This window comes from Belonocnema kinseyi, chromosome 9 (genome assembly GCF_010883055.1).
Source record: "Belonocnema kinseyi isolate 2016_QV_RU_SX_M_011 chromosome 9, B_treatae_v1, whole genome shotgun sequence".
NCBI classification, from domain to species: domain Eukaryota; kingdom Metazoa; phylum Arthropoda; class Insecta; order Hymenoptera; family Cynipidae; genus Belonocnema; species Belonocnema kinseyi.
The window spans coordinates 23,057,403-23,076,923 of NC_046665.1; the positions used below are offsets into that span (position 1 = coordinate 23,057,403).

Genomic DNA, 19,521 nt, shown 5'->3' on the forward strand with positions numbered 1-19,521 from the left:
ATTTCCTCTTCCTCGTCTCTTTCTCTACCATATTTTCCTCCCTTTAAAACTTTTCTCTCTACTCCTCCTAGCAAATCCAAAAAATATTTCTTCCATTCTATCGTTTGAATATCTTGGTTTACTCTTTTTCTTCTTTTCCTTTCTCTATTTACTACCTTCCATACCATCCATTTTCATGAACTATTGAATGCCTGTAACCATTTTTTCAAAAACTGAGAATTTAACACTTTTTTCAAATTTAAAATTGTTAATTTTTTTAAATTTGAACCATTCTATTTGTAAGTACCAAAATAAAGATCATGATTTTATCTTTCGATACCTTGAAGCACCAAATGTCATTTTTTTGTTTTCAAGAAATCAAATAAACAGCAATATAATGCATCGACGGCGTTAAAGTCACTAGGTGTTTCGAGCGGCCTTGTTTAAACAATAATTAATTCACAAAATTAGCCCACGCAACCAGATTGTTTAGAATAATAAGTAAGACATGAGATAGGAAACAAATAAAGAGAGCAGAGAGAAAACAAAAATAAAAGGAATGTGCGTGTGTGTATGTATGTAAGCAAGTCAACGCAACTGCACGGTGCGATTGCACTATCCACTCCTGTAAATTCGCTCTGTTACATTACAACCAAATTAAAACCAGGCTTCAACACTTTTTCTTGACGCGTTGCATTTTTTTTAATGATTAAAGCTAAGAACACCAATAAAATTATAACCGAATATAGCATAAATTGATGATAAATGGAAATGAATTTAAATTATTTCTTAAAACGAAATATAAAATTTTGAAAGGTAATTTCCTGCCACTGTGCTTGGTAACATGTTGCGAGGCTGGAAATTTATACTCATTAAATTCCTAAGTCATTAGTTTTATGTTCCCGCGGCCTTTCCGTTCACCTCATATGAGAATCCCTTTCGAACAAATTTACCCCACTTTAAGTGCAATACGCACCGACGAGCCATTATGAGTGCCAGCAAATAATCGCAGTTCTTCATTTTACCTTGCATTTTCTTTCTGCCCACCCTATGGTCAAGCATTGCCGGTTTAAACGACTAATCGTACGACCGTCTTGTGGAGACGGAAGAAACGACAACGACAAGAGGAACGTAGAACTAAAAATTAAATCTTTTGCTGGCAAAGTAAATAAAGATTAAACTCTTTATCTCAAATGAAGTATAAAAAGTATCTTAGTCTTCACTTTATGTAGAAATAACAAGCAAAACGGAGAACGGAAAGGAAGACAGTGTCAGTGTTTCAGCGCGTTATTATAATAAATAACGACTGACGTATTAAATTCAACAAGCCTCACGTCGGCGAGCAAAGTGTAAATTTAAGTTAAAAATGCATTGACAGAAAACCGTGTGATCACGTGTAGGAAGTGTTATACGGCTCACGAGTGGCAGAAGGAAAAAAGCATTACACCACAGGTACACTGAGAAAAAAAAATTAGTAATCGCAGCAAAATAATTTTGTTAAGAACTTTTTGTTGTCAGTGCAAAATTTTGGTTGTTAGGACAAATTAATTTTGTTGGCCAAACAAAATGTTTGGTTTTTAACACAAAATTATTTTGGTAAGCCTTATTTTGTTGTCCTGAACAAATTTTTATTGAGCCAACAACACTATTTTGTTAGACCAACGAAATATAAAACCACTCATGCGCACTCGTTTATTGGGATCACGTGCACGGGTGTGCAAGTTCATTTTCATCATGGCGGATAATACCGGTGAAGTCGCGTGTTCCGTTTTATTGATACGTGTTTCAAGTAACGAAAGTGATATAAATAAGTAATAAGATGAGAATTGAAGAATAAGTGATGTGAATAAACATTTTTAACGCACGTTATAAAACTTTTATACTTGTAAATAGCTTGTAAATCAACTAGTTTACTTTTCTATTTATCGCAGAGATTAGGCAACTTTATACTTCGTTTCTTAGATCATGTTATTGATCAAGATGCGTTTGAGGATAATAAATAAGGATATTCCGATTATTTATTCTGTATATTTAATATTCTTATTTCATACCTCTGATCATTTATCCATAATTCATGGTATTTTTATAAGTATGATATGGATATTTTTTTGCTCTCAAAATTTCTATCAGTTTAAAAAAACTGTTTTGTAGGAAAGTCATTCACTAATATATTAAATTGAAATTTAAACTGACTTTTATTTCTGAATAACTTGTTTCCATCACTGAATATAATTAGTTCAATTAAATTATTTTATTTAATGAAATTTATCGAATTATAAGCTGCTATAAAATTAAACTTAGTAATAATAACCAATTAATGAATTTGTAAATGACTTTCAGTCACAAAATATTTACCTTTACGACTGATTTAGGTTTTGAGAGCACAAAAAGTATGTTTTTCACCCAAAAAAATTGTAGTGGGATGACAAAAGAATTTCATTGACTCAGCAAAAAAATTTGGCTCTGCTAACAAAACAGTTTTGTTTGAACAACAAAAGGTCTCAACAAACAAAGTTTGTTGGCTCATACAAATTTTTGTTGTTTCAGCCAAACAGTTTTCTCAGTGATGTCGAACAGAGCTCTAATTTCCTATCTCCGCGAAATTCATATTAAATTCATTTGCCCGTTTTCGTCCCGAAGAACGGTAGTTCATAAGATATCAATGTTTGTTCACATTTAATTATGCAATAATAAGGGAAATGAAAGAACTATATGTAGGGTTGGACATATATAAGAAGTCTTTTCTTTAATCATAAACCTACGCTCAAGATAAAGAGAGTGAAGTGAAGTAAAACAGCAAGGAAGGTTCAGGCAGAAGCAAAAACAACATGCCCACAATAAAAAAAAAGAAATAAAATGTTTGGTTATCAATTAAGGGTTGGATCCCCAGAATCGGAGGGGGTGTTTTCGAGGAGTTCGCAATCAGAGACTCTATAATCATTGTATAGTTCTCAACAAGTTTATTTTTTGAGAAAGTCATATGTACGTGGTACAAAGGGGTTGATTTTTGTCTTTAAGGATTGTAGCCCAAAAATCGGGGTAGGTATTTTTGAGTAGCCTAGAAATCTGAGACTCTTTTGTCATTGTATAGTCATCAAAAAGATTAATTTGGGAAATTCATACGTATGTGGTACAAAGAGGTTGATTTTTGACGATAAGGGCTGGAGCCCAAAATTCAGAGTGTGTATTTAAATTAAGGGGCTAGGTTATTGTAAGCTAGCACCTTCACGGGAAAATTGATTTTTTCAAAAGTATGAACCCCAAAAATTGTAATTTGTGCTGGAAAAAGCCAAATCTTCTGAGCTATGAAAAATCCTAAAATTCTATTGTGGAGGTGCTAGCTTAATAGACCTTGAACTGCATTATATCATGTGATATAAAATTTGTGATATTTCAAGAGATTGGATAAATTTTTTCTCAACAAATTCATAAAATTCCCGATCACAAAATAAATTATTTGTCATTTCCCAGTTTTTCCCGATATATAAACAATCCCTTTTATTTCCTGGTCCAGCGGCCGCCTTGATTTTTATTATGTTTTTTTTTAAATCTTTATTTATATTTTCGTAAAAAAATCTTTTCCACTTTCCATTATAAAATAAGATCTGAGTATTTAATACCATGCAATATCCTGACATCTTAAAAAATGCTGAAAATAAATGCAAAAGTTAAGTTCTGTTGGTCTAGTCCTGGCATTGAGTTTAAATGTCTAATATTTCCAAACTTTCCCGTCACTATTGTGGAAAAGTAAGTTTTACCACACGCACTCATCATCGAGCGCGGAATCGGTCACTTTTACTGTTTCGCGCCAGGGTCTCAACATCGCATTTCTTACCCGGGTATTAAAATAAGAAAATTTTGTCTAATAATTCACGAGATATGTCCTTCAAAAGTCAGTTTTTTGTTTAGAAAATATGTCAATGATGATTTTTTGTCTGAAATATCTCTTTTTATATGCGACTTAAAATTTCACAATAAATTTTGAATTTAAATTCGTTATACGTGTCTTTGAAGGTAAAGAACTTGAAATTTTCGTGTACATTAGAATCTAAGCAAAATAGTAACAGAGTGGATTTTTAATTGAACTATATTTTTTCAGATAAAAGATTGGCGTATCGGAATTACTCTCCATTTATTTTGAATTCCATTTTTTTTTAATTCTCTGATTTTTTATCAAAACATGGAATTCTTTTCAACTTTTCCAAATTTCATCAACTTGGGTTGGCAGAGAATTATGTAGAAGTCCTCGATTTCCTTAAGTTGTTTTGAAATTTTTCAAGCATAAAACTTCATTTACTTCGAATTCTCTTTATTCTTTTAAAAACATTGAATTATTTGCACCTATTAGATTTACACATTTTTCCATTAAGTACATTAACCAGTTCTTGATATCATCTGGTACTACAGTGTGTATGTTCTTTGTGCCCCTACGTGCTTTTTTCACCTATGCGGCAGGGATGGGTGGCCATTCCTTTGGATGGAGATTTTACATAAACAGCGCTAAACTGTTGATTTGCCCTACCCCACCCCTTCCTCTTCTATGTTGTCCTCCTAGTGTTACATAACGCTCTTATTTTGTCAATAATTTGCGGTTTGCTCACGAAGGAATAATACGGAGAACTAACTCCGTTCCCCCACTTGGCAATAGAAACATTACCGTAAGTGATATGCACATTACAGGAAGATCTTAGATTTGAGTCCGCAGGTGCGCAGTTGTCCTTTTCCTATACATGAAAAAGTGTGCGAGTGAGAAAGTTTGTCAAATTGACGTAAGTTGAGAGGTTCTGTTTGTTTGTTTTGATGCAAGTGTCAGAAATGTGTTCTAAGCCATGAGGTGTCAAGTTCCCGGTTGTGGACGAAGTTACACAGTGTGTGATGGGGGAACCTTAGTTCCTGATGTTATGAAGTAAATCGCAAACTGAACACGTGGGGCATGTCTATCTTGACAAGCCAATCTTTTTTGTCAGTTAATGCAAGCGCCTTTTGGTCTTGTGATCGATCGTCACTTTTACTTTTCGATTTGAATCGGCCAAAGCTTGGTTTCATAGTTTAAGGGTTGAAATATAGAACCAGGTAACCATCAAAATCGGAATTTTCCATAAGAGTGAAATAGCATTCTGTAAAATCTGTAAAAGCGAAATTATCCAGTTCTGAGAAATAGAGTCTGGAAGTTGACAATCTTAAAGTGACAGGTATCGTACTACACAAGAAAATTTTTCGCTAAAATATATATAAAAAGAAGAAAGGTATGTGCTGATTTATACATAAACGATAATAATTTTTAGAAATATTGTTTAAGAATTCAGGGCTTTTTCTTTTGAGAAAGAATTTTGTTATTTTCCTGTATTTAGAAAGTTTAAGCAGCAGAATATGGTCACCAAAAGGTTTAAAGAAAGATAAGAGGTTAGCTAATTAAAAAAAAAGAAGATGGAAGACAGGTACAGAGTATTATTTATCTGATTTTTAATTACCAATCTTTTTATTACTATTTTGAAAATGAGATTCCGAACAAATTCTTTTTAGAAAACATGTATTTAATTTTGAAGAATTTGTATTGAGCAAGTGTGCCAAGATTCATCTGAAGCGAGGAAAAATTTTTTGCGTTCCCGAGGATCTTGAGCTTGCGCATATGAGTTTTATTAGACATCTTTACACTTAAAAACCCACACATCTATACTCCGAAGCAGAGACAAGTGTCTTCTTCGACAGATTTGGCCTTCCGATTTTTAGCGTTAAACAAGGAATCTGCGAATAACATGATTTCCGTGTCGGTTTTATTCTACTCGTTTTGAATAGTTTCATCGGTGAAGCACGAGCTTGCGGTACTCGATATCGCCACGCTTAACTCTCTTATGGCGCCCCTGGGTTTGTAGGTACCCACAGGTAGTATAAATGTGAAAATTCTAAAGGAGATAAGAAGAGGGGTGTGGGTCTCTAAATTAGGTGGAAAATAAGGCCTGATTGTGAGGCTTGCGACTGATATTCGAGTTATAAGCATTTGAAGCGCTTTGTGGGCATATATTCACAATTTTCAGATTTGAAGAATACCTATCATTTCTTTTGATGATAAAAGAACTGAAAACACGACCTTACAGTTGGAAGTGTATAGTTTATGAATCACTACGATTTTTTTAATTTCACACAATTTTAAGGAAATACCCGAAGAAAACGCGATTTTTGATCATTTTTGTAAATTTGTTTTGTTTAAAAGTTTACTATCTTGTGGCTAATTAAAATCTCAATACCAAACTTATACAGATTCATTCCTGATAATCTAAATATTTTATTTCATTCCTGAAAAGTTGAAAAATATTTATTCTAAACAGTTTTCATCTCTGAAATATGTTCTGGGTACCTACATTCCCACGTGCGCCATGAACGGGACGCCAGAAAAAGTGTGCCATCAGAGGGTTAAGATCATGCATTTACAGAAGAGCTTTCATATCAATTTGTCCGTTCCACGATTATTAAAGTGGCCCTAAAAATTAAATTTGAGATATTTCAATGGGCATCTGCACCAAATCGTTCTTGCAGGCAAATAAATTTATACACGTTTTTTTATTTCACAAAAACTTATCTTTAGCACTCGCTCGAGAAATTTGTAGTTCTTATGGAGTTTAAACTGTAAAACGCGCTTATCGGAGTGTAGCATGTAACATACGCTTATGTCATTTTGATTTTAGAAATATTATGCAAAAGTTTCAGACATATAAAAATGGCATACAATGGCAATATTTAGAGGCTCATTGCGAGCCAAAGATATGCTTGTGTAACTGGACATTTTGAAGAGACATTTTTGAAACTATCGAGAACAGATTTCGAAAAAAAAAACGAAAAAAAGTTTTTATTTAATTGAGAAAAGAATAAGAAAATCGTATGCAAAATGTCACATTTAAGTTTAACACCGACTGAAGAGAATGCAGGTGCACAATTTGTAACGGTTGCAAAAAAAAAGGACTCTCAGTTGGTCCGGCCGTTGTACAGCGTATATGCTACGGTCCCATGATACTGTCACTGACAATGAGTACATGGTAGAGTAATAATAATTTAATGGATCTGTAGTTTCTCTCTGGGCCAACCCCGCAGCTGCTGCTAAATATAAGTATTTTTGAAAATAAAATAAACACGTATACGTTTATTTGCCTGTGAGAACGATTTGGTAAAGATGTACCTTGAAATTTCTCAAATGACACTTTGGACTACGCTATGATTATACATCCAACCCCGCCAAGGCGGGCGCAGACTTTTAACGCTCCAATGTCTTCATAACCGAATTATTCTGGGTGCAGCTTACATCGTTGCAAATGGAAGAGATACTTTCTTAAAAATGGTCTTGAAACACGCGATGATTGACAAAGAAGCATTCCTTTACAAAGTTGCCGAGTGGGCGGCCCATACCCTTGGCCTAAATTTTAACATCAGAAGTAGGGAAAGTTTATTAGTCCATCTAGATGCTTCAAAACAACAGAGGTCCATAAAAAGAAAATACACGGAAATTTTTATAGAAATGTCGTGTTGAAGATGCAAATTTTTGGAATGAATTTAGGTGCAGAGGATTTCATTTTCGCCTGCGAGAACTGTGTAATTTCTACCTTAGTATACCGCGACAGCATTTTACCCCCACACGTTCTTAGTGATAGGTGCAGAGCATGTCATGTAGGTGTAGAGGCGTGCAACAGATACTTTCTAGCTGCCCCACACGCGCGAGAAAGGCGTATCTCTGCAGATGAAATTCTGCCATGCCGAACGCTTTGAGGGAGAAAGAATCAAGTTTCCATAACGAGATGTGCCAAAGTCTCTGAAACTACGATTTTCGGACAGCAGTCTCTATTGCATACTGCCAAGCAGAAGGATAAAGAGGAGAGGTATTAAGACCTTAAATAGAAGCTTCGGAGACTATACCCAATATATTCGGTTAATATAGTTGTCCGTGTGATCGTTGTTCTCGGATATGCGAAGACTCTGGCTTGCACGGTGTTCCCAAGACACGTGAGGGTTTCGCCAGCCTGTCATTGTAATTTTTTCATGGCGTGTAACTACATCTATCTCACAGTCTTAGGTCCTGTTAACAGGTGTATTTTACCGTGGTTCTACTCGGAGACAGTGTCATTTTCGTAGATAGCAAGTTACTCTCAGTGGGGCCCTGACTTACCAAAACGTGAATATCTCATACACTAAAAACGTTCATAAGGGCCATATTTAGGCGGATCATAACATATGTAAGTTATCGTTTTTTAAACGAAAATTGAAATATTTCAAATTCTCTGTTTCAGATAGCGGGCCGTTAACCGCCAGACTTAAGAGATGGTCATCGTTACTCGGGTAAGTTAATTAAATGTAATTGGTCAAAGTCTTAAATTTAGTTAATGGTATATTGTGTGACAAGGGCACAAAGTTGATGAATCCCGCTTAGCTGGCGCGACAACTTCACACTCGTTCCGGACTGATCTACTTGTCGCCTTTATCACATACAATATTGTTTGTCCTAGTGCACGATAAACAAGACGTTTAGCGAGAACAAATGTCTGTCGGGGGCTTTTAGAGCAATGAACATTGCAGCGGTACGCGCAGAGTACCGTTTTTGGTTGGATAGTATCTGGGCCGGCTTCAGCTACAATTCAAATAGAAATTAACATCACAGTTACAGCTTATCAGGCTATCTCAGCAGAAGTCTTGTGGGAAGACTTAACCAGGTCCTTGGAGTTGAAAGAAGTTCCCTTTAAAAATTCCTTGACAGATGACAAAATGTTTTGTGATGAGCATTTCGCCACTAATTACCAACGAACAGAATACATACATTACATGGTACGCTTACATTTTAAAATCGCTCATCATAAAAATAGGGGCATTCCTGGAGAGAGAGTTCGTTTTTAATAAAGCATTTCGTCGTTTATCGGAGAATTTGGAATTAGTATTAGAATACTCAAGTTTGTTTATCAGAATATGAAAGCCTTCGACATATGGAACTTATTTAAGAAAGGAATTGGATCATTTTTCACAATATTAAGGAGGTGCATTTTTATTTAAATGAATGATCACGTGATTTCTCAGTTTGAGGGCGTTGATGGGCGCCTTATCGCTTAAGGGAGACAGTGTACGAATAACATTTGATCGCGACAGATCGCTGTCCGATCTTTCCGGAATAGTATTGTGATTAACTCAAAAAATACAATAAACTTAAAAACTTACAGGAATGTCTACAAAAATGTCTGAGTGATTTTTGTGGTTTTGAAATGGTCTTAGTCTACCAAGTATTCGAAAAATGGAATAAAATCTGTAATTATGCTAAACTCAAACGATTCTTCTCTGACTATTCCTGATTTAGCAAAATTATTTATTTGATATGTGTCAACTTTAAACACTCTTTAAGTCCCCCTTTGTCGGTAAAGCCGCTTTTTTATGTAAAATTGATCTACTGCAAGGCTACACTGTACAAAAAGCTTTGATGACATTAACAATCAGCTAGTAATTATACGTGCAGCTAATTTGGTTCTCTCTCACTATATTTTTAAAAAAAAATGTAGTCTAATCGATTGAAGTCTCAGTATTTTTGAGACTTCAAAATGACTAAATTTTAATAAATTTGTTTAAACAATTGATTTAAATGTTTTTTTTACTGAAATTTGATCTGTTAGACTATTTTGAACCATCATCATCTCAGGTTAAGAACCTTTGAAAAAGGTACGCATTTGTACCAAAACATAAGCAGGTTCAAAAGGAGTTTTTTCTATTAAATGAATATCTGAGTTTCGAAGAAAATGTTTTTTTGACTCACAATTTATTTTTGATTTACGATTGGACCGTGAGACATAAATAATTGAAATCCACGGTTTGAAATCAATAAATATCAACGGTCGAAGAAAGGATTGATTTGTTTCATCAAATCACTTTACAACTACAATAATCTTATTAATTTACGAGACTGCATTACTTATTTGCAATCTACTGTGATTTCACTTCAGGTGACAATGTGAAAATAAAATTAAGGTTGTTTTATTTGCATTCGACTGCGAAATTACTACGTCCGATGGTGGAAATTATTCGATCGGCGTGGAACATAGTAAGTTTGCGTAAGGTGATAAATTTACTTGGGGCGTTAAGTATACGAAAGTCTATGTAAATTTTGACGACGTGTGCTTTTCTATCGCGAGCGATTATTTTCGCACGGACGAACGCCGCAGAATTATTTGCAGGACGTGAATTTTGACCATTCGGATCTAGCGATTGCAAGTCGTGCCAAACCACGAATTTCGGAGACGCCCGAACGACATTTTGCCATTTTGATGCGCATTTCGTTTGTTTGCCAGTACGTTAGTTCACGGTCAATGACGGGAAATTTACGTCCGGCATGTTTTTTTAATGGCGGACGCAGATTGAGAAGAAAAATATGTATTTTTACAGAATTATACTCATTTACTATGTGCCACGCCGATCGAATAATGTCCATAGTCGCAGGATGTGAATTTACACCAAATTTTTTTACAGTTTTTGTTCCCTGGCATCGATAAAAAACTGGATATATTTAAATTTAAATAAATATAATACCTTTCATAATATATACAAGATGATGAAGTAAAAATATTTTTGGAATGTGCGTATGGGTTTGAGGTTACGAACCATTGATGGCTTCATAAAACCTAGAGCACTCGTAAAAAGGACAAAACTTTTAACCGAATATTTTGGATACAGCCGTGAGTAAGACGCGTGAATAGTATGTATTCTAGATAATAAGTGAGTTCATGGCACGCTCTGCACGCATCGCTGGGAAGTTCTTAACGCAAGAGGTGGATCATCAATGTATGAATTCAGTCCGTTTATTGGAGAAAACAAGTTATAGCTCCGTTGACAAAACCAATTTAAACTTTTACACTTCCGTAAATGTTTCCGTGTATTTTTTTGTCTAGGAAATCGAGGAAGTGGCTGTAAACTTCTGTCTTCACCCGGGTGTTTTCAAGTGAGGCATCTAAATGGAAGAATGCACTTTCCTCACCTTTCATGTGAAGATCTAGGCCAAGGATATCGACCATTTTCGGCAAAGGATCATTTCCATTTGTGATGTTGTGAGGTTTGCTCAAGATAAATAAGTTATGGAGACATTGGACATTAAGAAGTCCGTGCTCACATTTACGGCGTAGAATATATAAGCGCAGAACAGACGAGTTGATATGCAAGCTCCTCTGCATATGCGTGGTCTTACACGTAGCAATATTAAGGGCTATGAAGCTCGTCAAAGATGTTTTATATCCTTCCTCGAGCCTCATTTATTGATGATCTATCCTGAATACAACTCTCAGGTGCGCTTACGTATACTTAGGACTTTCGAGCGCTAATTTGTCTTATAGTACGCATAAATACGTACTGAAGGTCCTCGGGATCGGGAAACGGGATCGGATTCTTGGAACACTAATTATTGTTTTTGTTTCAAACTTGTTTTAAGGTGAACCCTGTTTTTCATCACATCCACGCACTATGTCAAGTAATTGATGGGATGAGGATGTTATAAGTAAATTTAGTACTTTTTTTGAAATCTTTTAAATGATGTTGTAGGTACAAAATTGAGAGCATGGTGTTATTTGGAGCACGTCTCTTACCGCTGTCATACTTAACTAGCTTCCGCGAGCGTTAGATGTGACAACAGTCACCTCTGGATGCTTTCCTAGAGCTAACACCTGCCACTCCACAGGTTTTTAGTCGCTTGCTAACTGATGGCCGAGAAAGTTTCTTACAATGCGACAGGTGTTTAATAAAACCGCCTATTGAGTTTCTGCAAATACCCTGCTGACTCCTAAATTTTCATTTTGTGCAGTGTATCTTGTGTGCACATTGCCTGTAGCCGAAATCACAATAGGATGAATAGATGCATGATTCACTTTCCTCCATATGGTCTTTACTTCATTCCTTAACTCGCTGTACTTTCGGATCTTGGTTGCATATGTTGACTGCAAATTTTGGTTGAGTGGACAAGCAATGTCGATGATGTAGACTCTTCTACCTTCTTTTTCTCGCATCGCGATGTCAGGTCGGTTGGCTTGGATGTAATGATCTGTTTTCTAAAACGGGCCCGCAACATCATTATGTTTGTGCGTATATTCTTTCTGATCTATTGCTCGACAGCGATCAATAAGGTTCTCGATGAATTCGTTGGTATCTCCGCATAATCGACACCGTTCATCCACGTTTTGCTGTAACACGTGTTTGCGATACTTTCTGCAGCTGACAACCTTGTCCTGTATCGCACTGACGAATCTTCCCACTTCTGGAAACAGAACACACTTTCTCAGCCAAATATTAGATGGTTCACTAACCACTTCATGTTGATCTAACGTTTTGGGGTGCTCGGCGTGAATAGCTTTGTGTCTCCATTGTAATTCTAATTCGTCGATAGTTTCTGCCCTGATAATTAAGGCCTTATCTGAGGACAAACTCAAGGGCGTGTAGTCAGGATCCGCTTTACAGATGGTGCTGTAAAGAGCAACATCTCACAGGCTGTTAAAATAGTCTCGTAACTGTATAACTTGTGCCTTACACAGTTTTTTTATATCTACAACGCTCCTACCCCCTCTATGTCGTCGCAGAACCACCCTTTCAATCGCCGAATTATTGTGGTGCATTTGTAACTTCGTCATTTTTACACCGAGGGTTCTGTTTAACCTTTCAAGGTCGGTCTTAGACCATTTGATGAGCCCGAATGAGTACACGAGGACACAGGGTTAGCATAAGTGCTGTTTGCCCTGATTTTGTTTGACAAGTTGATTGACCTCTTCAGAATCAGTATGTGTTGTAGTGAAGGCAATTAGGCTGTTCTTACCGATCGTATGCTCAATACCCTTAAATTCAAGAATATCAAGATATTTATGACTCGCCCTCATTCATTGCCTCAATGTAATTTTCGAACTAGTCCTCAAGCTCTGCGGTCCCTAATTCTGCCGCGAAAACTAAAAAGGTACATAAGTTAAATTGCCGCTTAGGGTTATTTTCTTAAACTTGGCTATGAAAAAGGCGACCTAACTGGCAATGTCACTCATGTATCTTTTTAGTTTAGACGGCAGAATTCCCGTATGGTTAAATGCACTGTTTTGCATTTATCTAGTCCCAACTCTATGTGGATATTATTGGGAAACTGCTTTTTGACATCGATCACTTTCTGCCGTTTCTAGTCTGAACTATTGTATAGCTTAAGGTCATCCATGTACAAAAGATAGGTCACTTGATGACTGTCCTCATTATCCTGTATTCTAAAGCCATGAGATATACTGCTTAGTGTTTTGCTCATTGGGTTAAATGCTAAAAAGAACCAAAGTGAACTGAATGAGTCTCCTTGAAATATACGTGTCGTAATGCGTACTGATATAGTTGATCATGATCTTATTGAGAGATGCGTTTTGGTACAGATCTGTACCCTTATCAAATCATAGTATTTTTTCTTAACAAAAGTTTGTTGGAGCTGGTTTTGGAAACTGAAGATAGTTGAAAGTATTTTATAAATGAAAGTGTTGTTTAAAATGTCAAAAGAAATTTCTTTATATTGTTATTAAAATAATATAGTTTTGAAAAGAGTTTATATATAAATATATAAATTGGAGTAACTCTATAACCTCTAAAATATTTTGAAAGTTTTTTTAAATTTACGATATTTTTGTAGACTAAGTTTGTATTTGTGTTAAAAATAATTGTATACCATTATAAAAAGGTATTGTTTATAATCTTAGGAGTAAATCCTGGATTATATCGCAATGAGAATACACCTTGTCTGCAATGATAGCTGTAAGATATTTATAAATTGTTGGAAGACAGGCTGTCGGTCGAAATTCAGATGCATTTTGAGCGTCTGGTTTCTTAGGCATCATATACGCAGTACCCACACCGAAAAAAATATGTAACTATATTAGTTCAATAATACCTTAAACTAATACGCTTCGCATAAATTAGAACTCAGTAGGTAAAAAAGTCGAACTGGATCTCTTCATTTGATTTGTAATTTTATTGGTTTGAGTATAGAACCGACGCTATAGCAATACCGAATTACATTGATTAAGTAAGTATTGAACTGGAGCATTTCTTCATGTAGAACTCGCAACGTTCATAAGTTGAATGTCAGCTGTTCTAAAGCATCGAAACAGATACTGCTCCACTTCTGTATCGGGTGCGTAACGAAATTTGAATCACAGTTCGTCGATATAGATATGCTCGCTATGCTTCGCTTCGTTGGATCTTCGCTGTTCGTCTTCATTCGAACCAGCAGAGTCGAACGGAGCGAAGCATAGCGAGTATATCTATATCGACGCGCTGTGATTCAAATTTCGTTACGTGCCCGATACAGAAGTGGAGCAGTATCTGTTTCGATGTTTTAGAACAGCTGACATTCAACTTATGAACGTTGCGAGTTCTACATGAAGAACTGCACCAGTTCAATACTTACTTAATCGATGTAATTCGGTATTGCTATAGCGTCGGTTCTATACTCAAACCGATAAAATTACAAATCAAATGAAGAGATCCAGTTCAACTTTTTTACCTACTGAGTTCTAATTTATGCGAAGCGTATTAGTTTAAGGTATTATTGAACTAATATAGTTACATATTTTTTTCGGTGCGAGTGCATAAAGCCTGGCAGCAGATCTGGTATTTCGATGACCTTCAGAAAACACCTTGCCAACGTAGGGTGCATACTCGTCAGATACCATTTGTTGATCTAGAGCTTTCAGTTACGTGCTCTTTTCAAAATTGCTGAAACATCTAAATATGTGATGTTACTCAGATCCATTTCAGGATTATTGCTTGCTCTTGTATTCTATAGATGGAACCACGTAGCGTCTAAATTTCTTCTGTTTGCTTCACCCAATCACCCGAACAATGTTTATTGATGTCTTTCAAATTCAGGAACTTCGGTGTCTTTCTAGTTATATCGCTTCACACTCAGTTCACGATAGCAGCCTGTTTCAACTGCCTACAAGGTGTTATTTTGATACCTTCTTGCACTACTTTTCTTGTACCGATGCACACACGCAATAAGAACATCATGACTTTGCCTTTGGGAATGTATATTTTTATATAATATTGCTAAATAATATAATATAATAATATTGCTAATAATAGTGGCATGGTTCATCAACTTTCTGTTTCTATTTCCTTTTTTATTTTGAGTCCGTCGGCCCAATTTGCACCTTCCTCTGCTGATATCCATATCCAACCTGATCTTCCATGGTGGATCTCGATCCCTTTTGAGAAAAAGACTGCATTTTTTGTCCTAGTTCTGCGACCAACGTTCTAGCGGTTGCCACAGCTGCACAGTATATAAGAGTTTGCAACTGTGCCGCATTTTGAGTTGCGTTCAAATACATAGGTAAAAATTTGCTTTTCAGGTAATCTATTAGTGCACGCAGGTCATTTGTGATGATCGTCTTGAACAGAGAATACCTTTTTAATGATTTTACATTTCTGACCTCTAGTGAAGCATGAAAAAAATTCCTTTCAAGGTGCTGTAGTTTTTCTGGCATTTCGCTGTTCAAATCATCATTGTTAGTGTCCGGATATCATTATAGTGAATCCGGTACTTGATGTTTATTATCCCTAACACCTAGGCCTTCAGCTTCAATGAGGACTTCGTTATCCATATCTTCAAAGCTATTTCAACAGCCGAAAGCAATCTGCTTACAGATATTGAGTGTTTCTGATCTTCTAGATTCTGCTCATTTATTCTTGATCAGCAGGTTGATTATTGATATCTGCCTGACCGTCTCGCAGCACACCATCACCACCATCCAGCACGCTGTAGTTACCAGCGGTGGCTCCAGGAGCAAGAACACCTTCTATAGCTTGGATATTATTATTATATTGGCCCACCATCCATCCACAGGTTCTCATGACTTGGTGCTTCGCTACTAAACGTGGTCCCGAAATACGGCAAGTGATTTGTAGCTTCGTTGGTGTCAGTCGTTGTTTCGAAACTCTATATTCTGCTTACGCATTCGTGATAATTCACGAGTATACATTATGGAGAGCTGGTATATGGGGGTCCGACATTCAGACTAGAAAGCCTAATGAGGATCGAACATTCATCCTGAAGAGCCCGCTTATAGGCTTCCAACACTCATCCTGGGGAGCCCGTTTATAGGTATCCAACATGCATACTAAAGAACCCATTTATAGGAATCCAGTCATTTATCCTGGAGAGCCCATTTATAGGGATCCATGTTTCTTACAAACGCTAGATCCAATGCCAGCTACTGAGACTGTATAAGTCACAAGTTATACAGTTGCGAGACTATTTTAACAGCAAGCGACATGTTGCGCTTTAAAACACTACAAATCCCATTTTGATTAGAGGCGCTTTGCTCTTAGAGAAGGCCTTGACTATCAGGGTAGACACATACAGAGAACATCGAGGAAGAGGACTAAAAGGAACATCAAAACGGCCATTTTTTTAACATCAGTAAAAATAGATATTTAAATTCTCTTTAACTGTGAATCAGGGAAAAGTATAACGATAAAGCAAATCAAAGTGTAATTTACGTTAATTTAAATTAGCGGTACTCTTTTCGCTGCTTTAGGTTCAGAAAATTTAATATGAAGAATTTCATAAAATACAACTAACGAAACTATTATTTTGAACTTTAAATTGGAGATTCTCAGTAATTGAAATTTAATTTCGTTTCAGTGATAATCTTTAGAAATCTAGCTGCTTAAAAATTTGTAATACATGCATACACTGAACTCTGGATTTGAGTACGGTTTCGAGCATGGTTTGAAGTGGCATTCAACATAAATTTCGAAAATCCAAACGTAAACCTGTTGGATTTGGATGCATGCTAACAGCTGACGCCGTAACTTACACGCTAAGGGTGCTGCCCGCTTTTTCGCTATGCTACTCTTGGTTCGCATGACTGAGCACTCCTCCTACACTACTGCGCTCTTTAGCGAGAAATTCTCGTACGCTGCTGGCGTGCAGTGTGAACGATATAGGTTGTGTTCTAGAACTCACTTGGAGTACTGAATGGACTGGTGTTACGTCATCATTATAACTATGTAAGAATTAGGGAGTGGTAGAAGAAGTGGAAGAAGCACTGGCGCAGTGATGCCAACATCGGAGAAATAATCATGTGCAGGGCCGTGATTGTATTAACAAAAAATAGACGCCATTTTTGTTGACGTATTAAGCAGTGGTTTTACTGAAAACTGAACCACATGTATTAGCACTGACATTCGAAAGTTTTCAAAATATTTACTGTACAGCGGGTTACCGCAACATTCCTATTTTATCAAGCCTGAATGCACACCGAACATCCCCCCGTAGCCATTCTCACCCATACCCGCGGCGTGGCGTGAATTCTCGGAAACTCTAAATTCAATATCGACTCTGTATATGAAAAATATGAATTCTTAGTTACGAATTTTTTCATATATGTAGAACTATGTGTCTGAAGAATTTATGATAGTACATATTTGGTATTAAAAAAATGCAGAAAATTAAAAATAGGACCAATTTTTTCCTATTTTAATTTGATTGAATTCCGCGCAAAAAATACTCGAAAAATAAATTCTGAAAATAAATAACTAATTAATTGTTTGTCAACAAGGCTACTTGCCGAAATACGATAGACTGTGAATATAACCAAGCAAGGAAGAAAAGTAGATTATAAAATTAGAAAGGGAAATTAAATAAATCAGTCGCTTTCGAACATCCCGCTCACTTCATTTGGACGAAATAAAGAAAAGTCAATCTCATACGTGCATTCATGACATACTGCATAAAAAAACTGATACATGATCAAATTGAAAAATTTGATTTGTAAAAATCACACTACTTCTTCCACTGCTGTTAGCAGGAGACACAACTTCACTATTGGTCTTTCCAAAACACCACCTTTAGTGCAAATTCACTACACGCACATGGCCGTCAGAGCCTGGACCGCCTAAGTCGTGAGAGATTCTGACACAAATGAAACTTCAAAAACGATATCAAGGAGAGCGCGCACTAACTTTGAAGCACCATTAATGGATGTGACTCGTACGATAACTGTAGGTAACAGACCATTAGCACGAGGACGATTCACGTGATGTGCAAGCAGATGATGTGACGTCGGTTGTTGCGATGTCTCTCGTTCTACTGTTGATGATTCTTGAAGATGGTAAATGGTTGATGTGTCCTGATGAAGTATTGTGTGATGTTTCTTGTCACATATACGACACTTTCTCGATGTTGAACACTCACTTCCAAAGTGCTGACGTAGACAAGTGTAGCATAGTTGCTTCTTTGAAGCCAACTCCTTTCGTTGGACTTCATGCAATGCTCGGAATTGGGGTCGTACATTAATAAATGCTGCTTTCACCAGTGGTAGCCCTTTCAACCCATATCATCGTTCTGGTGAGTAGCGACGTGTGATGAAGCTGCTAATTCCTTTGTTAAACCGGGATAACCCCTGTTACGTTTTGATGCTTGAGAGTTCGCGAATGAACTTGAGTTCGAGGATTCTTTGGATGTAAAAGACCACGAGAAAAGGAGACTAGCTCTCAATCAACCAATCCAACGCCTTGAGAGCTTCTAAATTCTATATCGCGGTATTGACTAGTTGTTTGAGACCTGAAGCTGATTCTGCCGACAGAGACTTCAAAGAAAACACAGCCGATAAATGACAATTAATTAGAATTCGTTTATTCTCATAGCGATTAACTAATAGCTTCCACGCGTGCTTGTAACTGTCATTCATGACATGAATGTTTTTTAATAACTTAGCCGGCACACCGGGCAGGTTTGGCTTTAAGTGGTGTAATTTTACGACATCCGCGATTTCCGAATTTTCAGCTATTAACGATTTAAATAAATCTGAGAAATTTTACCACACAGCGTAATTACTTGAAAATGTCGGCCAAGTTATTTTGCGCAAGTGATTTAGTTGAATGGGAAGAAATACGAGTGGTGATATTAATTGACGAATCATTTGCATCACGAGATGGAAGTACATTGAATGCATCGCCTTCAACTGCTCGAGTAGGATTATACAAATAAAATATTCTGACGTTGAACGAGATAAATTCTTATGAGATTGTATCATTTATGATGCGAGAAGAGAGATCAGACAAATAAGTTGATACACAATTTAAAAATTAACTAAATAATGCTCCACCAAGAGTCTTCTTTATTCACAGATAAGTTTAATAAATTAATTAATAGATAGTCCGTCTTGATTCACGAAAATGAAGAATCAAGTCCTTCCGTGTTCGCTTATACGACGACGACTGACGTGTTCAGAGACACACCCATAAACAGTCAACAGGACTACTTGTCGAATTACAATAGACGGGGATTGTAATCAAGCAAGGGTGATAAAACGATTGTAAAATTATAAAAAGTAATTAAATAAATAAGACAATTATGAACAGTAAGGAAACTTAAAATGCTTATGGAATTAGTTATTACTAGTCTTGTTGCTTTCCTATCCTTAGGGATGTGAACTTTATGCAAGCGCATAATTGCATAATTTTCCAAAAGTGTTAGAAATGATTAAATATCAATGCATTATCATATTTTGGGACCATAAGACC

General features: G+C 36.3%; 1 protein-coding gene across 1 annotated transcript in view; it reads left to right on the forward strand.

Moving 5' to 3' along the window:
- The window catches only part of LOC117180442 (myosin-VIIa), a 414,863-nt gene that overhangs the window by 133,758 nt on the left and 261,584 nt on the right, over window positions 1–19,521 (forward strand). Inside the window, exon 2 of the mRNA XM_033372940.1 lies at window positions 8,253–8,301. Coding sequence (XP_033228831.1) covers window positions 8,284–8,301 — 18 coding nt within the window. The 5' untranslated portion in view covers window positions 8,253–8,283. The remainder of the gene's footprint in view (window positions 1–8,252; window positions 8,302–19,521) is intronic.